The sequence below is a fragment of the Coloeus monedula genome (genome assembly GCF_965178545.1).
Source record: "Coloeus monedula genome assembly, chromosome: 11".
NCBI classification, from domain to species: domain Eukaryota; kingdom Metazoa; phylum Chordata; class Aves; order Passeriformes; family Corvidae; genus Coloeus; species Coloeus monedula.
In genome coordinates this window covers 14,475,847-14,502,950 of record NC_138791.1, presented here as the reverse complement: position 1 = coordinate 14,502,950, position 27,104 = coordinate 14,475,847, and the positions used below count along the sequence as shown (strand labels likewise).

Genomic DNA, 27,104 nt, shown 5'->3' with positions numbered 1-27,104 from the left:
CATTTCAGCTGGAGAAGCCAATCAGTGCAGGGACCAAGCCCAGCATCCATCTCAGAACGACTCTGCCTACCAGTGACTGCCATCTAGAGCCAGAGTGCATCGCCTCACACGAGCAGGACAGAAACGTTACAGCAATGACTGAAATGTCAACCCCAGCCAAAAGAAAAAGAACAAACCAAGAACTCACACTCTAGAAAGTTACAACCAACTTAAAAGATTACATGAGTTAGGTTTCTCTTCTTAACATGTCTTCTGAATAATAAGCATTTGGTCCATGTCTCCCTGTTTTTCTATGAAAACTGCTCTTTTGTTATACAATTTTAAGTCGCATATGCAGGGAAAGTATATATATAAAATAGCACTATACTGCTTTTCAAGTAAATCCTGTGTTTCAGTTTGTTTGCTAAGAAATATGCTGGGCCATGCTGAGAAACTGACTACAGAATCTCATCACTAGCTGAAGATTCAACAGTGACATTTCAAAGACTACCTGTGTTAAAATGCTGACAAAGCTAACATTCATGACATTAGTGATATTAATAAGACACGAAATGTCTTTTTAGTGGCATCAAATTTAATTTTAAAACCCTAATATTTTCATTTTAAGAAATACACTCACACTGACCCAAATATACCAGTGGCTTAAATGTCAACAAAAGCCCCCCAAGCAAACAGCACTTCTGACGCATGGAAGTTTGACATATATTTATAAACTGTATTAATTCACAGCTGCTTATTATACTGTATAAAATCATATCTTTTTCTAACTACTACTTACGTAACTATTAATAACATGCCTAATTCTCAAGCATTAGTCAAACAACCACTAAATACTCTTTAGCAGAATAAAAGGAAGGATTTTTTTGTTATCGTTTACCTGGAGAATATAATAATTTGCATTTTAAAATATTCAAAATAGCAGTCCCTTCTCTGCAAACTATACACAGATGCGAAGCCAAAGCTGTGTGAGTGTTAGCATATTCTTTAGCTATTAAAATAATTTATTAGCTATGACTAATAATGCCTTGTGAAGAAATCAGTTCTCCAGTTTCCTCACTCTGCTGCTCATGGACAGGCAGACTGATAATGGGGCATTATAAAAACAGAGGATGTATTCTCACATTTATCATTCCATTAGATACACAACATCCAGGTTCCACAGTATCCCTCCTTTTACTGCTAGTCCCACTAAGAAAATAATTTTTCCTAAGGGGATACATATTCACAGATAAAATGAAATTAAATGGAATTACAAATCTTACTGTTGAACACACCTACGTATGAACCAAATGTCAAGCTGTAGTTACTGAAATCAACAGTTTGAATGCAGCCAGGTGGAACAATTGCTCATTCTGATCCACACTCAGGACATGCTTTCCCCCACAAGGCACTCCACAAATCCCCATAATTTTTCCAAGCAGAATAACAATTCTGTAACTGGCCTAGATACAACATTACAGCAGAGAAGAATATTTAAACAGAAGGATGACAGGGACTCACTGTAGAATTGTCCTGGAGGATGACATGAAAGAAGCACTGCCAAAAAACCCAAACCTGTTGAAAAACACCACCTTTCCTTGACAACTACCACAGCCTTTCTTACCGATACAACAAATTCCACTTGAACAGGTTACAGAGCTGGAAAATAGGTTTCAGCATGATCCTATTAAAACGTGTCCAATGTGTATTTAGAGATCTGTTAACCAAAGGAGATGGAAGGAACCTCCAAAGGTCAGCCAGTCCCTCCCTTAGCCCCAGGGCATGAAAACTAAGTTACCTGGTGGGAAAAATACAAGGAATCAAACCTGTTCTTAAAGACCATCCCACAGGTGATTATTCCAGCTGGTCAATACTTCCACTAGAGAACTGTGTTTGTCCATGATCAATCTTCATTGCTTGAATATGATCTGTTTCTTTCTCCACCAGCCACAAGCCCCCTGCTTTGCAATGCCCTTCAACAGATCTGTATTCTCACCCTCTGAGTCCTCTCTTTTTTACCATAAGAAATTGCACTCTTGTGGCAGGCACACATTGTTTCTGCATCATGGTTTTTTAGATCTTTAAGAAACTACACTGGCATCTCCACACCTCCTCTTTCCTAATTTCATTCAATCCAGACCTGATGTCCTCCACGTGTGCAGTTAATGAATACTTTATTTCAAAACTAAAACAGATCAAGCAGACTTATTTCACAAACTCAGGATTCTTAATATTATTATATAGATTTATTTTGGTTTTTTTGTCTAAGAAAGTTTAGGAAGTTCTAGAATACAGCATGCACTCCTACTCTATGCAGTGATTTTACATATAAGTAAAACAAATAAAAGTACAGACAATATTCCTATCACTTTAAAAATTCAAGTCCTGCTCATGAGTTAATGAAATGTCACTATTATGGTGTGAACACAAATATTAAAAGAAGGTTGGCCCCATTGCCCTGCAACAAAACTATGCAATTTCCCATTGATATCAGAGATGGTGCTCAAAGAAAAGTTGTGAAAAAACAGAAACACACAAAACCACTCATCAAATGGCAAGAAAAATAAAAAGTCAAAAATTGATCTGAAAGCTTCAAAGTAAATCTTCACAAAATATGACCACATGAAAGCGAGGTTTTTCTTTTATATATCCTCCAGTACTATATTTATGTGCATAAAGTCTCAGTAGTTATGTTTCTTCTTTTTGAAGTATTTCTTTTTCTAAGGCAAATATCACTCTTAAGCTTTAAATTCTCTGATAACAACAGACAACTATATCTCATATCAACACCACTCTCAATGAGACACTTACCTGGGAAGATCTTTGACGACACCAGAGATCATAGAATTTCCAATTACTCCTTCCTCCTTTCTCAACAAAAAGGATAATGGAGCATAGCCAAGTCTGGGCCCTGCTGACAACTGGATTAGTAGAAACCATTCCTTTAACTACAGTTAAGGTAATATTTTCCTATTTTTCTATATCTTTGTCAAAAAAAAAAAAAAATTACATTTTGTTGTGAATTGCTGTAACACATTTCTCAACCACAACACATGGTGCTGTACCCTACCCACACCTCCCAGAAGGTGCCCTGTGCTAGGGCTGCCTGTTACTTATTTTTCCCCAAGCCATGACAGTATTGCAGCTGCTTAAAAGACACCACCTGCACAGAAGCCACCAGAGAACAACTGCTTATTTAAAGACAACTTAACTTTTAGAGGCCTCTGCAAAGAAGCAACACATTCACATAGCATCCATCTCAAAAGAAGATGCAGAACAGCAATTTCACTAACTGATATTAGCAGAAAGAGAAGAAAATGTAGGTTGCAAATTGGCTGTCTTAGAGTTGAAACTCTCTGTGCCAAATTTAGTAGGCCAGTCCTAGAAAGACATGAGGAACAGACTCTGTGAGGAGGCAATTACAAACCAAGATTCAATAAGAATAATCCAGTCATTGGGAAATCTGTTACCTGTATTATCATCATAAGTCTACGTCAACATTTGAGAGGATGAGTAAGGTTCAAAATCCCTTCAAGGGCTTGCAAGACCAGTCTTTATACATTTGAAAACGACAGCTCTTGAGCTATTTCCTTCCCCTTGTTTGGTGACATGAACTACAGTTACAATCAGTCACTCCTGCTTGTGCAAGTCTTTCATGTAATAACAGGAAAGAAAAGCTCCATCAGAAAATCTGACAGTAAATATCCTCCTATTCCAATCCAGACAGAGTGACTGCAGCTCAAGTGCAATTTGGGTACTTCTAAAATTAAATTACAAACTAATGACATTAAAAAAAAAATCTTGTGTGTTTTATTTTAATATACATGTGCACAATTTTATTTCAGGATGTGTTATTGTTCAACACCATCCTAACTTTATACATATGCACACACACACACCAAAACTCACAAGCAGTTCTCAAAAATAAAAGAAAAACCCACCAACTCATAACTGCCAAAGTGACACTGGAATGAAACTGAAGTGAAAATATTTACCATGAACCACAAAATAACAGGTGCATACTTATTATTAGCATGGCTTTCTTTTACTCTGATCTCCTACAAGCCAATCTTTATTAATCTAAGCATAAAGTCCAATTTATCTGCCTTGCCTCTTCTATGAGTTCAATTCTCTCTATGTATAATATGTATAAAATGTAAATTTTTATTAAAATAAAAGCAAAAGGCAGAGGACCAAAAAGAACTCATGGTTTTCAAGCATTCTGCACTGATATTTTGCAAAAAAATCCCAACAAGCTATTCTGAATGCTTGTTGATAGCCTCTCTACTAAAACATTCTTGTAAAAAAGTTACTTTGTAACCTACATGAAATAAAACATTGTAAGAATAGATACATTGTTACCTAGTTTCATAACCACTACAAAGAGAAATAACACTTTGGGCTTAATGTTTAGGGCACACATATAGCCATTTTCATAACTCAACTGAAAATTTACATGTATGTATACATACACACATACACATATTTTATAGATAATGTATTTTGTGTCCAATTCCTCTTTTTCCCAATGCTTGACATTAACTTGTCTATTTACCTTTTGTAACTCACCAAAACATTTTATGAGGCAGATTATTTTATTCCACTATTTGTTGGCATTTTTCTTCCTGTTCCTTGTACTTTTCAAGCTCAAATTCTATCCCTGCTTGAAAATAATGTACAAAAATCACCAGGGAGGCACTCGTATGTCTTTGAACAGAATCTGACCTGAGATCCAAAAATTATCTTGATTGTTCTTTTCTTGCGCTTCTGAAATTACTGGTTTGCTTTTATGAATTACTCCCTTAAACACCTTAGTCCTCAGTCACTGAATATCTTTTGTGTTGGGTTTCACTGCTGTGTTCAGTCTATCATTCTGACAGCAACACCACTTCATACTAGTCAACAGTCTGGTGATTACAAAATTCACTCTGATGGAAAGAATTACGGACATTAATCCCCTCAGGAAGGAGGATAGCTGGGTTGAAGTCTCCCACACGTGGTGAGCAGTCTAGCGGATAACAGCTCTGCTAATGATGAAAAGGGAACCAAAACCATCACCACCTCCTGGGTTTTGAAAGCAAAGATTGACCTTTGCTCCCTTTCTGAAAGAAAGGGCTTATGATCCTAATTTCGAGAGAGTGTGAATCCAAAATGCTCCCTGGAGAAAGGTGCTTAGCCCCGGGTAGAGGCAGGATTTAAGCATGTTCCTACTTCAGCTACTGCATAGAAAATGTGCAGATTCACCATTTCCTTCAAGCTGCTCTGGCTGGTATAATTTTAACAAAACACCAACAAATACTAAAGAATTTGGCCCTCCACTTTCATGGAAACATGAACCAACTGGCCTCAGCCAGACCAACCTTCCCTTTGATACAACCAGCTTGAGTCACAACCTGGATCTGCCCTTCTGGACCTGACAGCCTCTGCTGGAAATGCCCAGTTATCCTCTCATCACATTTCTCTTGAAGTACTTGTTTAAACCATCTGTTTTGACAGCAACTGAAGCAATAGTTTAGAAGATACATTTGGCACACCAGAAAAAGAAAGTGAAGAGAATATGCCACATTCCTAAGGCCACAACTTCACTTTGGGGTTTTACACTGTTTCCAGTCCTTATTGGTAGGACAATAGGTAACAGTGGTCAGAAACAAAGTTCAGTATTTTCACTGAATCATAGCATCATAGAACCACAGAATATTACGAGCTGGAAGAAACCCACAAGGATCATCGAAGCCCAACTCCTGGCCCTGTTCAAGACACCCCAACAATCCCTCCCCCTGTGCCTGAGAGCATTGTCCAAACACTCCTTTAGCCCTGGCAGGTTTGGGGCTGTGGCCATTCCCTGGGGAGCCTGTTCAGTGCCCAAGCAGTGCCATCTGTATTTCATTCAACATTTTACAAACTAAAACCTGAGCAGGCATCGCCCAAGCATGTAATCATGCCTCCAATTATTTCTATTCCTCTGCTCAGGTTTGTACCTCAGAAATCAGGGGTGAGAATGTGTGCCAGTCTATCATGTTTAATGGGAACTGTAAATTGTAGTTGTGCTTGAACATTACCCACTAGCAGAGTTTCTCTATTACAAGAAAATAAACCATAAAATAATTCAAAGCAAAATATAAACCCAATTTAAAACAAGAAACAGATGTTTATCAATAGACCTTATACTCTTTCTCCATCTCCTGAGACAGAAGCCTTTCTTTCAACATCTCTCCATGATGTGGCCAAGCTCAAAGCCTTGTAATATTTCTATGTCTTCTTTTACAGTTTGGGACTGCTGTTAAAAAATAAATAAAAGAAAACAAACTTAACCAACCAATTTTATTAAACTTCGAAAAGCTGACTCAGAAGTTGTGCAATAGCTCTGATTCAGCTTTCTTAGCTGAGTCAAAGCATCTGGCCACGTGATTCAGAAAACACGGCTCTGAAGTCGGGCAAGAGCTGCTTTCCAAAGGAGGAAATGCCTGTTTTCCCTTGTAATCATTGTGCAAAATTTCCTCAGTAGCACTAACAGTTATTTATTTAAACTTGATACAAGAAATACGATATTCACAGCTCTCATTGTTCATCCAATGTTTCAAACCACAGTTAAATATAAACATTTACCATTTGGCCCAATGCCAGCAAAGACAAATTCTTCTAAGTCAGTGGTAAACCCTCATTAAACATCCACCTCTTCCTCTGAAAACCCTGGCACAACACAGATCACTACCAAAGCCATGAACTGAAGGACTGAGGAAGGAAAAAACACAAATATTCTCTTTTCCTTAGTAAAATAAAATAAAGTCACCCTGAAAACATCCTGCCAACAAATTAAGAGAATGCTAGGTAACTGACTAATCCTGTAAAAAAAAAAATTCCAAAAGAATAAATGCCTGCTTTCTTAAAAAACACATGAAACAGAATCACAGAACAGCATGAAATGCCACCCTAAAATTACCTGAGTCACTTTAAACCACAGAATGCAGACATCATGTGGGATCTCCAAGCCATCACACAGGCAGCTGAAGTCTACAGTGTTAATGACTTTAAGATTAAAAGAAAATTCTAACCAGCTAATCTGTCTCGCAGTAGCTTCACAACACAGAATTTCTCAAGACACCTGTTAAAACACCTTGACCTTCTTGCTAAGCAGGAATCTACCAAGTCCCTGGGAATAGGTATCATGACCCACGGTGCCACTCCTGCTAACTCCACTCCTAAAATAGAGCCCCTTTTGGCACACACACAAGGCACGCCTTCCTTTGCATCCCTGCACCTGAAAGCTCTGTCTTCTACACTCAATACCTACACTTCCAGTATATGAAATTTCAAGTTGAGTTCGACAAGCTTTAATAAATTAGTCACAGATCATCCTAAAATGTACAAAAATTGATCCTCAAGCTTCATAAATATTCAGTAGGATTTGGATATGAAATTTGGAAAGCTGTTACATAATTCCTGTGAAGATAGCTGAAAGAGGACAATATCAGAATGCCACCTGTGTAACTGAGATTAACTAAGACACAGAGCCCTTACTTTGGAAAAAAATATTTCAAAGGACCATGCAGCACTATTTTTTTATGACTAAGATAAGCTTTTCTCCCTTCAGGAGAAAAGCAGTAGTGATAAAATGTCTTTCTAATGAACAAAATATTTCCAGGACTAGTATTTTGCAAAGTGCTTCTGTCAAAACTTCTGGAATTTTACAGGCTTCTTTCAGTTACAAAATAAAAAATAACAAATAAAACCAATACTGTAGACCACAACTTGTGGTTACACTATTATCTGATAGGAGACTGGTTTTTAAAGTATGGGATTAACAGTACATTTAATCAATCTTGGTAACATAGGCAGTGGACAGCAAAATTGATTATTGTTCAGATAATAAAATGTTTCATTTTAAAATTATTGGTATTATCACTATAGTCACAACAAGTATTTTCACCCTCCCTTCTCTTGTTCTGTTGTAATTCTACGAAAATGTGCTGGCTTTGCAGAAACACAAGGGTCCATATCAGGAAAGCTTTTCACGAGGCTAAGAACCACTCACTACGTTTTTTATGCCTCAATCACTGAGTTGAAAAATTTCAGGTTTATCTGCCAAGAGTGACTATTTTAATATCTGCAGATTAGACAGCCAGTGTCTTAGAATTTTTACAGAACAAGATGACAAGCTCTTGGAACACTGATGCTAATTTTTAGTAAATGCTGAGGCTACAGAAGACTGCATAAAAAATAAAACACTAACATAATTTAAAATGAGGAAAACAGCCTGACCCCAATAGGTTAGCTTGGTATCAGTCTTGCACAAAATCCTGGTATATAGTCAACAGAAAAATAAAGGATGGTGGTAAAAAGTAATGCTAAACGTAGGCTTACAGAAAATAGGTCTCGCTAAATAAATTTGGTATCACTTTCTGACAAGAATATAGGTTGGACTGGATAAAAATACCCTGCAGTTTCTGACCTACTATACTTAGATCTCTGCAAGATTTAGTGCTACACAGAAGTCTGATTTAGAAGTTATTCAACATGAAGATAACCTGGAATCTAAAACCACCTCATAAATTATTAGGGAGGCTAAAGAAAAATATTTTAAATCCACTTCGTCAATAGCTAAAGCTGTTCTCTTAGCTCTTAAAAATCACAGCTTATTATAGCCTGGAATACTATAAAAAGCTTCTTCCCTTTTAACTTTTTGTGCAATTGGGAAAAAAATTATATATACACACACAGTTAAAGAAAAAGGGAGGAAGTATAAAGTTACTTTAAACTTTGACTCTCATAGATTATTTTTCAGGAAAGAAAACTTCAGCATTAACAGATTTCCCTAATAAAAAAACATCAGTGCACTTCAAAGCCATATTTTTTGGGAAAAAAAAAAATATATATATACTAATGAAAAATCAGAGCCAGTTCTACCCAAGTTTAACACCTTGCAGTACTAAACTTACCTAGGTTACACTTCTTGCATCCAGAGTCACCTAGAAATACTACAGAGGATTATTTAACACTTTTGACAAGGACATGTGTGTAACAAATTATTATGTATAAGCTCCTCCAGGGTCATACCATATGGCACACATAAAAGAATTCAAGGAAAGAGGGAAAACTGCATCACATTTAGCTTGGTTGGAAGCACACACAGGTACTTATTCCAAAAGAGCTGGCACAGAGTCAGGTGCTATCCCCCATGCAAGACATTTTTTCCTATTGCATGAATCTCCACTACTGATGCTTTAGGGAAGGTCCAGTGCTACTCAGAGTTTCTGCTGGTCAGCGAAGGATTATATAAAAGACGGCAGCTGATAGAATCTGCACAGAATACCCCAGGTGGTGAAGGACAAATAAATAAGAGTAGGTCAACCCTGCTCCAGAGATCTACATCATACATCACACTGAATTAATGGCAAATACATGGCTGTATACAGCCCAGTGCAACACCTCCACACACAACAAACAAGGGTTGTTTCACACTTACAAGATGAGGAATTCTACTTTGAAATGGACCAAATCAAAACAAAAACTCCTAAGACGCAGTGAATTCTCAAACCTGTACAGAAACCCAGCAAGCTGGAACTGGCTTCCCAAGCAAAAACATCTCACAGACACTTAATATGTCAAAATAGAGAAGGAGAGAGAACAGGCTATTCCATCAATATCTACCTAGCCTTAGTGAGATTCTTGATGATGTATTTACCAAGTTTTACTTCCATTCTAAAGGAGAAAAGTTAATGAACATCGATGATGCCTAAAAGCCCTGTCTTCAAAAGAAAAATAATGGCTTTGTTCTCAAAATTGTTCTTACGAGCCTAAGACCTAGAAAAAAAAATTTCATAGAAGCTTGTAATTAGTAACAAATACGAAGAATGGCACAAAAGTCATTGAATATTATTAACTAGTCATATGGACTGCTGTATTCTAAATGAAATACTCAAGGACTATCTACTTGTCATTGTGGAGAGCTTAGTAAGACTATCTGACCAAGAGTGGAATGATGAACAAAAATTGAGAAAAGATTGTATTGGATTACATGATAGAAAATCACACAGAAGTTCTGAAATGATTAAATAAATAATTGTGGCTTTTCAGCTACAATAGCCTTCAGTTCTGACCAACTGTGGTAAAAACTGAAAGGAAAGAAACAGAAAATGGAAAGAGCTCAGAGAGGTGTAAGAAAAATATTGAGTCTTGATTAAACTGGATGTTTCAAGATGCTTAAGACTTCCAAAAGGAAATAAGTGGATAAAGAGAGAAAGACAGTAACTGTATAAAAGTTCCATAGAGAAGTTCAGCTAGGTCTTCTTCTCACCCCTTGGCACAATACTAGGGCTGTACCACAGCCATAAGAAAAATGAAGTTTTTAGTCAAACCAACTATAATAAATGGCAACAATATCAGAGTTCATAAAAGTGATCATTTTTAGTAGCGCATACATAGTTCATGAATGCATGGCCCATTCTTTGGCCCAAACCTGGGTAACTGGATAGTTAGGTTTTCATAAAAAATTATGTCACTCACCAATCACACAAGAGTACATAAAAATTTCAAGAACAGAAGCCACTTATCCAAGTTTTCTATGTTGGAAACTCCTTATTCGTAGACGTTCAGGCAGAGTTTTAATGACCACTCCCAGTAATGCTTTCCTAGTACCACCTTCCAAATGACTTGATCAGTTGCCTATTCAAGACAAAGTACTGACTTGAAACAATCTACAAATCCGTGAAGAGCTGTTAAATGTCTCTATCCAGAACAAATAAAGCGCCTCTTAATCACTCTCAGCTCTAAAACCAGAAACTAACAGATTACAGCACACATTAACTTCGTTCTTTTCTCAACCTGATTTTCCCCACCACCTTAAAACTGTCAAGGAATAGTGCTAAGCGGAACACCATAAACCACTCAACTGTCCAAACCAAAATGAAGAGGGAATAGAAAGGTGTCAGGCTCTGGCAACGCCGCAGGTATTGTGATATACACTACAGTAACATTACCAGCTTTAGCACTGTCCAAACATCCAAGCCTACGGACCGAAAGCCTAAAACTCAACACATGGTAACACCTTAACATCTCTTTTCTCCAGACACCTCTAGCCACTTTTTCCAGCACCAGCTTAGTTTGCCAGGACAGGAAAAAACAACTGTTGTTCCTATCTGCTAGTGATAGTCAAACCCGCCAGGAAACATCAGAATAATGATTTTTTTTTGCACGCTCCAGACCCTGCTGCTTGTCCTCCCAGCATCGAGTGGGACTGAGCCCAAGCGCAGCCAGGGGAGGCCAGCCCAGCTCCCCGACACCTGCGCCATGGGCATGTCCTCCACACCCTCACCAGGGAAAAGGCACGGAGGAGTCCGCACTCCCGCTCCCTCCAGCCACAGGGGCTGGACAGCCACCACAGCGGATCCCACCACCCCCAAGTGCCGTGCCCATGACACCGGGCACCGCGATGAGACCATCCACCTGCTCCCTGGGTCATCGCCACCACGGCGGGTCCGTCTACCTGCTCCCTTGTGCCATCACCACCATCACTGCAGGCAGAACGACACTGCCGCGGCCGTGCGGGAGCCCTGTGCGGGGAGGTCGGGACCACCGAGGGCGATGGTGACGGCACCCCGGGGAGCACACCCCGAGCCAGGGCCGTGGCGGGAGGGCGGCCGAGGCGCCCCCGCTCCCGGGGGCCTCGATGGCGTGGGACCATGTGCCGGGGGCATGGCGGGGCGGCCGGGCGGGGGGCGGCGGGGCCGGTGAGGGTGGCGGGGGCGGGGAGGTGGAGCCTGGCTGCGGGACCGCCGCTTCCCTCCCCCGTCGGGCGCTCACCTGGCGGGGCCGCCCCTCGCCAGGGGGCCGGTTCCACGCGGGGCGCGGGACTCGCCCGCTCGCCCTCGCCGTGCCGCGCGTCCGCCGCCCGCCGGCTCAGGCCCCAGCAGCCGCCGCCTCCCCCTCCATGGCCGCCGCTCTCGCCGGCTGCATTGTGGGAAGCTGACCTCACTCGCTGCTGCCGCCGCCCCGCCGGCTCCGGCACTCGCCGCCATGGGGGCCGTGACCGACGGTGAGACCTCCCTCCTTCTCGCTATCCTCCCCTCTTTCCTCCCGCCCGGCGCAGCGACCCCCGTCGGGGCTCCCCGCAGCGCCGCGCCCCCTGCTCGCCCTCCTGGGAGCGGCTGCCTGCGGCCCCCGCGCCCGCCCCGGGGCCGCTCACCCCGCACACGGGCCTCCATCGCGGCCCCGGGGCCCTCCATGCGCCCCGCGGCTCCGCAGCCCCCGCGACTCAGCAGATCCGCCCGCTCGGGCTCCGGGAATCGCTCTCTGAAGGGCCGGGGGACACCCGGGCGCGGCACTGGGAGGCGGCTGCCATGGCGTGAGTGTTTAACAGGAGCTTTTCCTCAGATGAAGTTATCCGCAAGCGGCTGCTGATCGATGGCGATGGAGCTGGTGACGACAGGCGGATCAATTTGTTGGTGAAGAGTTTCATTAAGTGGTGTAATTCCGGATCTCAGGAGGAAGGGTATCTGTTGGTTTTGTTTCGATTTTTTTGAGTCTTGGAACTGCTTAGCTTGTGTTTCAGTGGAAAACAGGGCTCGATCCATTTGAAAGAGATCCGTGTTAAAATGTGCACAGCTGCTTTTCTTTGGCTCCGTGGTGTTTCCAGGGCAAACGCCGAGCACTGTGCTGGGAGAGGAGAGCTACAGACGGGTCAGAAATCACTGAAGGCTGCGGGCTGTATCGTGAAATCCGCCAGCACCGCTCGAATGCCCTCAGGATTGCTGTGCCTGCTGCGTGATCCAGCCCTGAGTCCCGCTATTATAACAGGATCATGACTCGAATATTTTAGTTGGCAGTTCTGCGTTTGTTCTGTTAGGGAAGGGAAATACTGCTGGCATTTCTGCTGCTGTCGTTCTCTTTTTTTTTTTTTTAAAGGCTAAAGTGGTAAGGTATGAGAGACAGCCTTCTGTGGGGTCTCTGTTAGTATATGTTAGATATATGTTAGATATAAATTCCCAGAGGACACAATATTACAAGTGTGTATACAGAGAAGCACTGCAGTATTAAAATACTATTTCGGCGGTCACAGAGCCAACTCTAGCTGGAAAATTTATAAGCCCTTAGTCAAACTGCTCATTGCTTTATTACTCACTTTGCACTGATAAGGACATGATGGTGGAATTGAAGTATATGGTGTTTCTAACTGCACTTCCAAAAAATTATACATTGAATCTTTGAAGTGTTTTCTTCATTGAATAATAGCTGTCCCTTATGCTCCATGAAGTTTTGTTTTCTTGCTCTGTAAAGTTAGGAACTATTTTTATGCTGCTTGGGATTAAATGTCTTGTCTGTTTTCAGATACAGCCAGTACCAACGAATGCTGAGTACTTTATCACAGTGTGAATTTTCAATGGGAAAAACTCTTCTGGTGTATGACATGAACCTGAGAGAGATGGAAAATTATGAAAAAATCTATAAGGATATAGGTAAATATGAGAAAATGTTACTGGTTTCTGTTTGACAGTTTCTCTTATGAATAAGCTCAAGCCAGTTCTCATGAATACAATATATACATCTGATGAGTTGGTTTGGAGGTTTTTTGGGTTTGGTTTTTTGCCTACTAGATAGCAATCATATATGTGCTATGAGCATCTTGTAATTATATAGAATATATCCAAACGAGCTTTTTTAACCTATTGAAGTGTACGTAGTTTTTAAGCTGGTGGAGCTAACAAGCCACCATGTCACAAACAGCTCTTTCTCTTCTATAATTTAGCAGAATAGCTTATTTACATGTATTGTTTGAGTTCAATATAACTCTGTATCTTTCATTTTTTTTTTTTTTAAGAAAATAGTATAGCTGCAGCCCATGAGAAGATCTCTGAATGCAAAAAACAAATCCTGCAAGCAAAAAGGATTCGAAAAAATCGCCAGGGTAGGGCGCAATGTCTGTATTTACAGTGGTGGGCTTCATTATCTTGTTATCTCTTAGAATACATTCTACTGGAAAATAGATTCTAAATTTTTGAAAATGCAAGGCATCATGGTTACTATATTCAACCTGGTGGGTTCCACACTCACTGCTGAAAGTTTTGGGTAGATGACACAGGCAAGATTGAACCAGGAGATCTCAATGACATGCAGCATCAGGAAAACATAAAAGAGTGTCCTTTCTGAACACCTGTTTTAAGAGGTGTATTTTTTCCCTCCTCTTAAAAGTATATGCTCATAATTCATGGAAACTTAAAACATTCTAAAAGATGAGCAGTTGAGAAGAAGCAAAAATTTGTTTTTTCATGATAAATGAAATGCCAGAAAAAAAATTTTAGAAATAAAACATGAAAGGTTTTAAATACAACAGTGACCAGTGCTGTGCATAACTTTGAACTCAGCTGGAAATCAAAATAACCGTAACCAGTAGGGATGTAGAGTTCTTACGTCTTCACAAACGTAAGTCTGAAGTGTTTGCTTTTTGATGTGTTCTGTCCAGTCTGCAGCACAGATTTTTCCTTGTGAATGAGGTAGTTGACAGATGTACGGTCTTACTATCAGGAAGCAGCTGTGTTAGTTGCCTGTATAACCATAATATTGTTCTTAAAGTGTATTAGTTTTTTAAAAAATCCTAAAAAATAAAAAACCCCACAAGCATAATTTTATACTTTTTTCTAAAAATCTTGAATGTTCATGTGTAACATCAGCACCATTTTTTGCACATATACATTTTATTGTATCTAAACCAAATGTTTATGAATCAGACACAGAAGACTAAGTGTGTAGCAATGCAGAGCTATCTAAAGGTGTTTTGAAAAACATTAGAGCAGTTTTTCAAGAAGGAAAAAGAATCTGCCATTCTGTGGTACCTGAGTTTTGGCTCTTGAATTGGTATTTTCAGAAGTATTTAAGTTAACTATTTAAATGTCTTTCAGAATATGATGCATTGGCCAAAGTCATACAGCATCACCCAGACAGACACGAAACACTGAAGTAAGTATAAAGCTATGTTAAATTATAATAGGGCAGTAAACTAGGAGTCACCAGTCTTGACATTTCCTTGCTTTCAGTTTGACTTTTCCTCACTTTTATATAATTTCTTTGACACAATAAAAACTTGTGTTTCTGTGCCTTTATGAGCTTTCTTTAGTCTCCATCTCTATGTGTCAGAAGCATTGAAATTTTAGTTGAAATTTTTCCACTCTTACGGTGAATAAGTGAACTGAGATGTAAACGAACATCTGATGTCAGTTTACCTATGAGTTGCTCAGAAAAGGGAAATGGGGGGAAATCCTTTAACTTGCACCAGCCAGACATTCAGTAGTCACTCGAAATGCAACACACAAGCAAGTAAGGTGGAATGAGAGAAAGCAGGAGGAAGCTCTTAGGTTCTTTTCTATGTTTTCCTTCTGGTAGCTGTTCCTGCATGCCTGGTTATAAACAGCCGTGTTGTTCACCACACATAACCTGCCCTGGCATGCAGGTCAGACCTACCTGTTGTCCAGCTTGTCTTGCATGTAACTCACAGTGCTGCTTGTCACATTCTAGGTTTGCATCACTATCTGTGCTTTTGGGGCAGTTGTGGAGAGATTAACTTTATCAAGCCATAGAAACATTCCAGGACTTACTGCATCTATGAGTTTGTTTTTCTTAAACTGATTAAAGATGCAATGTGGGGTTACTGTTCCCATTTAAGTGCAGCTGTGCACTTATCCTGTTGCCTACTTTCAGTGAAATTGCCAAGGGAGGCTGTCTTTTCATATTCCATAGCCTTTCATAGCAAATGGAAGTGTTTCAGTTATACTATTACCCTAATAGTAGCATTTTTATAGCTATAAGCCACTGACAATATTTCACACATTTCTTTCTTGTATATTGTTTTTCTGTGCCTCGATTTCATTGCTACAGCTTTGATTATTACAGGCAATTCTCATGAGGCTTAACAATTTCTTACTTCATTAGTCAGCATGTGCTATTTATCAAGTGAGGCTTTAATAAAGAGCTACCAAAAATGGAGTTTTTCAGATAAGTCAATTAAGAATAGAAACAACTAAATGTGAGAAGCTGTGACTGCCCCTGGAAGTGTTCAAGGACAGTTTGTATGGGGCTCAGAGCAGTCTGGTTTAGTGAAAGATGTCCCTCCCCATGGCAGGGGGTTGGAACTAGATGATCTTTATGGTCTCCTCCAACCCAAACTATTCTATAATTCTGTGATAAATTATACTTTTTTATCTTAGAGGATGCTGAGTTGTTTAGGTTTGGAGGGATTATTCTAATTTTGCTTAACACATCCAAGCTTAAGTTTGTTAGGCAAAGCTAGAGAGAGTGGTAAGTTACAGCTGGCAAGAATGCAGTCTATAGGAAAGTATACAGAAAATGATACAATGAACCAAAGGCCACCCTTAATTCAGAGTAGAGGAAGCCTCACTAACAATGTCACACTTTTCATGGAATTCTTAATCACTAAAAACACTTGACAAAACTTCTTGTGAGAAGAAACATAAGGGTTTATTGCAAGAGTTACATTTATAGCTTTTGCAGGTTATGTGGCACAATAGAACAAAGTTCAGAAAAATACTTTCTTTATGCTTTTAAGAGTCTATTTCTTGGAACAACAAGTTATACAGCACAAAAGAACCTGTTAGCAGCTTAGTCACAAGTAGTGCACAGGAGCCAGTTCAGGAATTGATAGGAGCTGAACTACTAAACAACAGTGCCCACAGTGTAATTAGATTAGAAGAGCTGTTCAGAGGACCAAGAAATGACACTGAGTCTTAGAAAAGGAGATATGAAAGTAAGAAGGCTAAGCAAAGATTCTCTGGAATGTAAAGTAAAAGGAGTAAAATTCCAGATGTAGCTTGGATGTTACTAGAAAAAACAAGTCCGTCCTCTCAAAGTCTGTTTGCACCTGACAGCAGAGTGTAAACAGCAAGATTTGGCCAAATGGAAGTTTTTCAGAAACTAGAAACTAAATGCTTGCAGAATCAGTGTATGAGCCTATAAGCTGTTAGCCTGTTTCCATCAAAGGAAGGGATAATGTCACACCCAGCTCTCTCAGGCATTCCTATCGAGGTACCAAGCATGCTGGCTCAAAAAAACCCCACACTCAGGTTGCACTAAAATAGACCTTTTCCCATCCACAGTGAGGTACTTAGGACTGGAGGGCTTTTTGTGGTTCCCTACCCAGACTAGTTGCAGCAGTTATCAATGGCTTCAGGAAAAAAAAGATTGATTTCCTTGCTGATCCCTGTATGACTCTGCCTGCTAATTAATCGGGGATGATCAGCCTCAGTCCACTTCACCTTTAAATGAACAGTTTGTTCTCATTGCATGGTGCATAAATTATGATGGGCATTAGAAGCAGAAGTGCCAAACTGGAGGTTTGTCCTAAGAGTTGGTGCTCCATCCTCATTTGAAAGGTATATTATGGTACCTGATATTCTTTGCCTCAAAAAGGATTGTGGTGGTCCATGGTGAGTTCAAGTGAGAGCAGAAAGTTCTTTCCCCAGAGAGTGGTTGGTCACTGAACAGACTCCCCAGGGAAGTGGTCATAGCACCAATCCTGACACTTCAAGGAGCATTTGGACAATGCTCTCAGGCACAGGGTGTGACTCTTGGGGTGTCCTGTGCAGGGCCAGGAACTGGAGCTGATGATCCTTGTGGGTCCGTTCTGGCTCAGGATGTTTTATGATTCTATGAATCTGCTGCTTTAACTTGCATTGTATGGTCAAGTAAATAACATGTGTCAGGACTGAATTGTTACAAATGCCCAGGGTGCAACTGTATTCCAGCTTTTTGTAAAAGTCCTGAAATTACAAGTCTAGAACATAATAGTTTAACAATTACATGAAGTGACCTCTAAATCATTTCACTTGTTTTGTTTACATAAGCTGTTTATTTTATAGTTCTTTCTCCTCTACTTAGAGCAAATCTGTTTTGCAAGAATTTTACAGAATTTTTTGAGAATACTCTGACAATTTCTTTTCAGGCAGCTAGAAGCTTTGGGAAAAGAACTGCAAAATCTTTCTCACATTAAAGAAAATGTTGAAGATAAGGTAGGTTTTTCATAGAGATGTTTATCTAATAATTTATTAGGAATACAGTTAATGTAGAATCTGCTGTGGGTTGTTTGGCTGTATGTGCTGTTTCCTACAACACCTATTTTATCATTTCAGTTGGAACTGAGAAGAAAGCAGTTCCATGTTCTCCTGAGTACCATCCATGAACTTCAGCAAACCCTGGAGAGTAAGTGCTGTTCTTTGGTAATAGATATAACTGGGTTAAGTTTCAGCAGATCAAAAGGAATCACAACTTCAGGCAGTGGGATAACGGTGCAACTGAGATTGGTAACCTCTTGCATTGGCAGAATTTTTTCCCCAGTAGTAGTCCAGAGCCTGAGACTGCTGTGAATTTTTTTTCTTCTACCAGCTACCCACTGTGCTATTTCCCGACTAGCTTCAGGTTACTTTGTAGGCAGTGGAGTTCTTTAAAGTGTGAGGATGGAGAATAGCAATTTGAGGTTTGTTGTTTGTTTTTTTTTTTAACAGAAAGTATTTCTTACAGAAAATTATTCTTGTGCTTATTTCCAAATATAATTTTATAATTACTATTGCTGTAGTTTTGAACATGTCACTGCTATCATGGTATCATTTGGGGCTTTACTAAAAAAAATTTAAATACAAGGAAGGTAAGTGACAACCTACTCACACTGTGAATCTGTGATAGAGCAGGGACTAAAACTGTCAGACACAAGAGCTAAATTCAGGAATTAGTTGCACAAATTCTTTTGTCATACAAATACTTAATATTTTCAAAACAGCACTAACTTTTCATGCTCTAATGTGGATACTATTGTTTTAAATATTATTTTCTGTATATTTGCCATGTCTTTCAAAGACAGAGCAATTGGTATAGCCTCTGAGCATGACCTGATTAAATGCAGAGATGGCTGTAAGAGCAGACTTTCATTCTCTAAGGCTGTCTAGATCTTCTTAAGCAGAATGAACTACTAATCCTAGGTGCACTTTAGCAGAAGGTTATTGTTATTATGTATTACTAACACTTGCTTAAGTATTAGTCTTGGAAAATGCTTTTTCATGTGAATATATAGATTACCTTTCAGCGTTCAGGATTTTGTGAAGGAAGTAGCAGTTTAGTGCAAAGCACAGCTTCAGTATGAAATAAATAAACCACTAGTAGGCAAAGAGAAGGAAGGGGTTAGAAGCAATCTGGTACTGTTTGCTTCAATTGATACTATAGAATTTACTCCATATTTCCAGTAACAGCTTTTAGAAGTAACATCCTTAAAAACTTAGAAGGATTCTTTTGTTTGTTTGAACATCACATTTTATAGAATGAGATACTCAGCTACACATTTAAGGCAATCAAAATAAAATACAAGTGCGAACAAGTTCTGCAATGTAGTCTGTATATATGACCAAGCATATTTGACTAATAGTAATACTGAATTTTAGATGATGAAAAACTTTCAGAAGCTGAGGACTCCCAAGAAACTCAAATGGAAACAGAGGCCAAGCAGTAGATGTAATATGAAGACTGACAATACTACTTAAGAAGTTCAAGTATCTTCACTTTGTGTTGAAATCAACAGTAAGAGAGATGGAGCTGAAAATAGTTTTCTACTGCTTCTGTGAGTTTTTATACAAAAATACTTGTTTTGCATATGCTTCAGGGGAAAACAGTTGCAAATGTTTGCAGGCAGGCACTAAATGGATGTTAATCCACAAATTTAGTAATTTGTGACAAATATACTTTGTTTCACAAAGGATGAAGATTCTACACAGTACTTGTTAACTAAGGTGTTTGCAAAACTTTGCCAATAAAAAGAGTTTTCACAGATTTTCGTATTTTTAGTAGGGATTGAGCCTTATAATCAGGGCGTCTTTTCTTACGTGACATCAGACTGAGGGCAGTGCGTCTTTTCAAGAGTCCCAGCTTCCCTACCCTGTTCTAGATGGGACCTAAATCTGAACTAAGTAGGGTCTTAGTTTTTAAAAGTAGCTGCCATTTTAGAACTTACTGTGACTAGACTAAATTTGATAGTTTCATATAAAACAAATTACTGCTATAGAAGTAATGCTTGTTAAGGGTTATAAAAAAACCCCAAAATTATACTGTACTAGCTTTAATTTTTTCCTCAAAGTGATGCAAAGAACTGCAACAATCCAAGCCTTGCTCTGCTGTGTTTGTTGTACCAAATCAAAAGTCACCTTGTGAAATGGCACATTTAAAACTTCAATTTAAAAGCTTTGTTCTTGAAGAACCAGGAATCCAATCCTGATACCATTTATAATCTGCTTCTGGATTTTATCCGTCAATTGACTATTATCAAAATACATAGTAATTTCTGAAACAGGTGGTGGAACCCTTCTTCTCTCATGATGAAAATCTACAGATGATAGTAGAGCAATAATCATGATGTTAAAGAATCAGAGATACTTTTGCTATTAATAGGGAAAGTGAAATCTATGCGCCTGGATAATCCTGATGTCTGAGCAGTCTGTTGGGAAGTAGGAAATACAAGTTTCAACGTTCCCCAAAAGAGAAGAGAATGGAATATGCTCTATGCTTTTGTAAGGCAGGGAGGAAGGAAAAAGGGGCAGTGGTAGGTCATGTTCTAAAAACACCCACTAAATGGAGCCTTCCAGTGCTTTGGGTAAAGGAAAACATTTGGGATCTCACTCAGACTGTGCTGTAAGCATACATGGTTCAAGTGAAATAGAAAGAGCTGCTGTCTCACTAGATGACAGCTGAGGGGAATTTCGATGATTGAGACTTTGGACGTTTATAATCTAAATGCCATATGATTCCCACTCTCAGTGGCTGTGGATCTGTGTGGATTGGGCTAAACAGACATATCTGAGCTTGTTTTGCTCACATTCCAAGTTTGCTAAAGGCAAGCCAGCTGAACTAGAAGTCACACAGCTTCAGTAGTGCAGTGCAGCCCTGAACTAATAAGCTGTCAAAAGTCTTCTAGTTCACAGCTGGTCAGCTCAGAACACAGGGGAAGCTCAGGTCTGCCTGATGGAGCCTGTGCAGACATGCAGTGCTTCTCATGCACTACAAATCTGACAGGTTGGGGGGGTGGTGCAACGAACAACAGGCATTTAATAGGAGAAGTACACCATCAAAAAGTATTAAGTGTATGGGGTTTTTGACCTCCTAACAACAGGGTGTGGTAAAATATTTTGTAAAACAGCAACACTAAATTATTGGCAAATCAGGGAGGAGTCTTTGTCATGAATGTATGAATTATGAAGATCAAAAGTGAGAAGGACTCAAGGACAATTTTAAAGCATATTAACTTTTTTTTTTGTGGTCGAAATGCCTTCCATGAGCTATCTGGACTGTCTTCTGGTGCAGGGGAGGATGACATTCACCAGTTAAAAACAGTCTCTGTAACAGTGAAAAATCTCAAAATTTCCCATTCATTGTTTTACACAATTCTTTGGAAATTACTTGGATCAGTCAAGTATCTTACCTCAGAACTTGCACTGCTTTGTGTAGAACCTGATCAGAAACCTGCCAACACCTGAGTCTGTCCCTCTGGTAAGGAATATTTGCAGAGAAATAAGAGTTGTACACGAGAGAAGCAATACAAATGCATGGCAAAGACTAGAATATATTCTAGTTTGAATTACAGTGATGCAATCTGGAAAAGAAATTACTGCCCTAGAAAATCAAGTAGTGCAATGTGGCAGCAAGAAGGTGATGTCACCAGGCCAAAGAAAAAAGCAACATCAGTGCATTGCAAACAGCCTCAGTGAGACACCCAAAATATTTGCTCCTGTTTTTTTCAGTATTTATACCTCTAACCTCTTGAACATTAGATTTGTACCAAAAAAAGAAACAAAACCAAATGGAATTCATATACCAGCCAGTATTTAACCTGCTTCGTTACCAAGCAGCAGGTTCCAGCTATGAATATGCTGGAAATATATATATGCATCTCCTTTAATCTTCTGTTCCAGAAGTTTTCTGTGTGTCATGTTTCCAAGGCACACATGATGCTCACTGTTACATCCCTGCCTAGAAAGCTGTCCTATGTCATGCTGCTTACCTGCATTGACTCGAAATATGCATGTATAAAAATCTAGGTACATAAATTCAGAATCTCAACAACCACACTATTAAAAAATATATTTCTTGGATTTATGCTTTGCCTTGACCCTATCTAAGCTGAAAGATTACGATATGCCTAAATGTTCCATCTCAGTGCCCTTGTCATGTGGATGCAAAAATAAAAGGAAAGATGTTGCGGTGACCCAGCCCACTGCGGGGCTGGGGCAGCGTGATGCCAGTCAATCCCAGCCCCTCCCCTGGATCGAGTTTCCCGAAGAGGCAGGCTCAGAGGGTGGGTTGAGGGGCGGCTCAGAAGCCTGAGCTGCACCCCCTGGGCGGTGCCCGGGTCCAAGCCGCCTCCCCCGGTTCGGGAAAATTCCCGGTTCCTCGGTTGTTCACTGGTTCTCTGGTTTAACTCCCGCCTCGGTTTCCCCCAGTGGTTCTTGTTAAATTGCATCCCCCCCCTGGCTTGTAACTCATTGGTTGTTTTCCCCTTTCACCGGGGTTTTCAAACTCCCTATAAAACTGAGGACAAGCCTCCGGGGAGGATTCCCCCCGCATTCCATCCCTTCCGAGCTTGTTCAGGTTGTGAAACTTCTCACAATAAACCTGTTAGGAGCCAGACCAGAACAGCCTCTCTCTTCCTTTGTCTCCGAGCTAACGTGAGCCGATCCCATCAGCTCCTGCCGTGTTTCCCTCTGCAAAGATGCCAGCGAGCCAGCCCAGCCAGCAGCACCTTTCCTGATCCCGGAGGCGCTTCAGTGACGCACAGGAGAACGCAGCTGGACTGTCTCTGACCTGGGGCACGCCAGAGCTCGTGCTTCGAGCACAGAACTGCGTTAGAAAGAGAGTTGCTGAAGTGATAAACTGACATTTTCAACGCCAGGACTTGCTTTTCTGGCCAAATGAGAGCAGTAGAGGGAGAGTGGAACATTGGACAGAATTGGTAACTTGGGCAGGATTTGTTAAGACAGATTTAGCAAGCTTCGTGAAGGGATGGAAGGAGAAGAAGGAATGTCACCGTGACACCACTGTCAAGTGATGGGATATCTCTGAAACCATGTTAATTTGAAGAAAGCTGCTGCCAGCAAAGAAAATTGCAAAAAATATATATCCCAAAGATTTATGAGCTAGAAATTGTAAGTTATTTGAGATACTTGTAAGGTTTTCAGCTGTCACAGCTGGCTTGTACCATGGTTTCCCTCCTTTACGCAAGGCTCAGGTAGGTCTCCTTTTCATGTGAGTTTAAAAAACTAAGAAAAAAATTCAGAAATGTTTGTTCTGCTCTGGGAACCAGTGTGGTTTCTTTCTTCTAGACTAGCTGCATTAGGGGCACATTATACCAGTGTACGAACCACTTTATAGATCTATATGCAACAGACTCTGGGGAAAGCAAGTTAAATACTCCACCTTTTGTGCTCCACCCTGATTGTCAAACGCGTTCTTGGGTTACCTCAGCCTTCATTTCCCAAGTCTTATTTTAATAAAGGTTGTTAGCACTGTTGCAGAATTCCCTTCACTCATAGCCCAGGGCTACACAGCCCAGGGCTCTGTGTTGCTGTGCACTGTGCAAAGACAGAACAGACAGGCTGTTCCTGTGTGCTGGGCAGTGCCACAGCAGCCAGGAGGGAAAGCCAGGTTTGGCTTTGGTTTGTGTGCACCCTGACCTCATGTGTTCCACCTGCCTGCTGGCAGCAAGAAAGTATCCAGCAAGAGCTGGCATGGCTCTGTGAGGGTATTCAGTGATGTGCTGATGAAGGCACTTGGGGAATGCCACACCAGGACATCCTGGCCAAGGAAACTCAGCATCCTTGTACCAAGGAGCTTCCCAGGTATTCAAGAGTAATCCTAAAGGCAGAGATGCAGTATGCTGTGGACTTTGCCTGGGCTAGCAGAGTCCTGAAGGGGAAGGGTGAGGGGCCTTACACCTCTATGCCAGGTGAAACAATGGAGGCCTTGTTTCATGGAAAGAGGACCTCTGGACCTGTCCTGGCCAGAGGCAGAGCACTGGTTTTGTTGGGCAGCTGTTGCTGGCTGAGCAGCAGGAGCTGCTCTTAAATCGAGGAACCCACCAGGAAGGAACTTGTGAACAGACTCATTTTTCTACACTTGTTACATTTACGTGTGTGTAGCTTTTGTGAGGGGCCACACGTTTGGGGGACACAAACCACTCGGGGGAGCCTCGGGCAGCGATCCCGTGGGACCGTGCCCAGCCTCCCGCCCTCGGGTCCCGCTTCCGAAGGAGGAGCCACGGGGCTGGGCCGGCGGGAGGCAGCAGAGGCCGGGCTGGGCGGGTGCGGTGCCTTGCCGGCCCAGGCATCCCACCGGGCCCGTTCCCAGCCCTTTCCGCTCTTGCGAGCCCTTCTCAGACCTTTTCTTTTTAGTTTCGTTTTTTTTCTTTCGCGTTTCCCATGCGCAGCCAGTCCTAACCCAGTCTGGAGGGGTTAAAATTCTAGAGAATCATAGAATATCCTGAGTTGGAGGGATCCACAATGTTCATGGAGCCCAGGTCCTGGGCTTGCACAGCACAGCCCCAAGAGGGTTTTCCCTGCTCACCGTCACACTTAATTTTCATTGTCTTGCCTGAACTACCCTGATTCTTAAAGCCTCTCTCTAAACTGCCACAAAACACATAAAACACTGCCAAGGATCAGAAGGTGCCATCCCAAAACCTCTGCTCTTTCGGATACCCCATGATGCAACCCAAGTGTATCCAATACTTCATTTTCCCACTGATGATAGCAGATCCCAAACCCTCCACACTGCCTCTCCCATGCAAGGGCTGGAAGAGCAGAGTCTGACAGTGTTTGCAGCAGGAACCAAGCATCCTCTGGCACGCAAGACTCTGCTGCCTCAAATGCATCCAGCCCCATTATCCTGAAACCAAGGCAATAGTTGTTCCAGGATCATTCCATACTGGGTTGCTCTGAATTTGCTTCATCACAGTGAGAAACTTGGCAAAAGTTTGATAAAAGCATTATAATGCATGAGAATCCCTAATATATTTAACAACAAAGACGTGTTTTAAATTGCTCTCACAATAAAGGGAAAATAAAGAGCAAACTACCTAAACAACCTTTTTTATGCTTTGCCAGTTTGCTCGCAATGAAAAAGTCACCATCAAGAGAATTGAAAATGATGGTTCATCTCCAAGGAGGAAAGGATATGGCTATTCTCAACACAAAAGTTTCATCAGAAATGTATGCTGGAAATAACAGTGTGTGCTGCATGTAACAAATAGGCTCCACTAGGAGCCCATTTGGAATAAAAACAAAATACATAATTTATGATCTGGCAGGGCAAGCTGACTGCAGCCACCTTCCCAAAGATTTACATAAAATATTACTACACTTAAATCTTATATGAACCTAAATGAAATTCACACTTACATTTGCTGCACCAAAATCCTGTGCATGAGCTCCTGTTCCAAACTATGTATCTTCTCAAAAGTGCTGTATTGTTACTAAAAATCTCCCAAACAACACTAAGCTTCAAAGGTGAAAACAGAAGCCTCTGGTTGATTACCAAGCATAAGACACAAATTTATACACAACACATGGAAACAATCACCACTGCCCAGTGCAGCTTCTCCCAATTACATTAACGAAACTTCTACAACCTAGTGGAAATTCAGAGGTGAAGATGTTTTCACTTATATGAGAGAAAACATGGGGAGAAAATTCTTGCTTTTTTCATAGTGCCTATTAATGTCAGTATCTTCTGACTCACTCTGCATGAATCCAGAGAGCTTTCAGATTAATTCTCCTTTGCTCTGTTACTGTAGTTGCTAGACATGGGAAGGGTCATGGAGCACTGGGTCCATCACACCATGGTATTAATTTCCCCAGTGCCCAGCAAGGTGCAAAACTACAGTGGGAATACCTCCTGCAGTGGGAGGATCCACTACCTGCCTACACAACCATGAATGCCCTGGTGTCAGGAGACTGGTTGTGCTGGGGCTTTTCCCTTGGTGGCTGACACATGCTGTTTATTTGTGTGAGATTTCTGCCCTTCTGACATACCAGCGTGTCATGTTATTGAGGTGACTTGAGGAGTGATTGAAGGCAAACTGGTGGTCTTGATGACAGAAACCTTCCCTGGGAGACCTGTGCCTCTGTGAAATAAAATGTGAGTAGCAAAGCTATTTGCTGGTATGTAACAGCAGCAGGATTCACTAAAGGAATGAGAGAACTTCTGCACCTCAGGACTCAGCTTGTCAGGGACACACATTCATACCGTTTCTTAAATAGAAAAATGGGTTCTTTCCAGCACTTCTTGGCATGTTGATGAAAAGAACAAAATCTCCAGAACCAACCTTTCCCAACCCACAACACCCAGCAAAGTGAAGGAAAGCTTTCTCCCCCATGTGGGCTTTGGCAATGCCCGTGGGTGCCTTTGCTTGTGTACGTGGAGCACAGGGTGGGAGTGAGGGGGGACAGGACCTGCACTGGCCAGATGGGCACTGCTTTCCAAGACCTGCCTGGACAGAAAAGCAGTGCTGAAGAGCTGGGGGAGCAGAGAGGCATATTGGGGTGTGTTTGGGTTTGACTTGCCAGTACTGCACATTCAGGAGGATGGCGTAAAAGTCAGCAAATCCCTCTTTGAATAGACAAATTATATTTGTATTTAGTTTGTGATGGTTTCTCTCCTTTTATCTTCTTTACTGCCTAAGCCACCAAACCTGCCAGCTGCTGCACTAAGCTCACCAAGCAATGGCAAAGGATCTCAAGGCACATGGGGAAAAACTCTTGCATAATCTTGTTCCAACACTGTAAATAGCCAGCATATTTACCGAATGTAGAGTGGTTAAAAGGGGGTTTGTACTCCACTGCATCATCTCTCAAGATGCAGGTAGAGACATTCCCTAAGCTTGATAGGACTAAACCCAGACCCCAATCCTACAAGAACATCAGCTAACACTGTACCATCCTAAACCAAATCAATGAAAGAAGGATGTTCACCTCTATTTCAGGCCTCTCACATGATGCTAATTTGCTAGATATCATATAAGGGCTACAGCTAGCACCCAAGTGAGTTTTAGGAAGGAAATCACATAGCTCCTGCAATCTGGGTAAGGGGCTGTGCAG

The 27,104-nt window shown here is 41.0% G+C and overlaps 2 protein-coding genes across 4 annotated transcripts in view; one reads left to right on the top strand and one right to left on the bottom strand.

Annotated features, from left to right (window-relative positions):
• The window catches only part of ATXN7 (ataxin 7), an 88,447-nt gene extending 76,540 nt beyond the window's left edge, over positions 1 to 11,907 (bottom strand). Inside the window, exon 1 of the mRNA XM_082289111.1 lies at positions 11,779 to 11,907. The gene's annotated coding sequence lies outside the window, so the exon portion shown is untranslated. The remainder of the gene's footprint in view (positions 1 to 11,778) is intronic.
• Positions 11,870 to 23,470, top strand: THOC7 (THO complex subunit 7). 3 transcript variants are annotated; one of them, XR_014226744.1, is made up of 9 exons: positions 11,870 to 12,010; positions 12,349 to 12,466; positions 13,303 to 13,430; positions 13,793 to 13,879; positions 14,871 to 14,928; positions 17,924 to 17,990; positions 18,111 to 18,180; positions 19,410 to 19,585; positions 22,675 to 23,470. XR_014226744.1 is itself a non-coding variant. In XM_082289114.1 (8 exons), exons 1-8 carry the CDS (start codon positions 11,992 to 11,994, stop codon positions 19,475 to 19,477), a joined length of 615 nt encoding a protein of 204 aa, XP_082145240.1. In that variant the 5' UTR covers positions 11,872 to 11,991; the 3' UTR covers positions 19,478 to 22,649. The 3 variants fall into 3 exon arrangements, 1 of the variants encoding a protein (XP_082145240.1); XR_014226745.1 differs by having other exon boundaries at positions 22,698 to 23,469; XM_082289114.1 differs by lacking the exon at positions 22,675 to 23,470 and having other exon boundaries at positions 11,872 to 12,010; positions 19,410 to 22,649.
• The last annotated feature ends 3,634 nt before the right edge of the window (positions 23,471 to 27,104 follow it).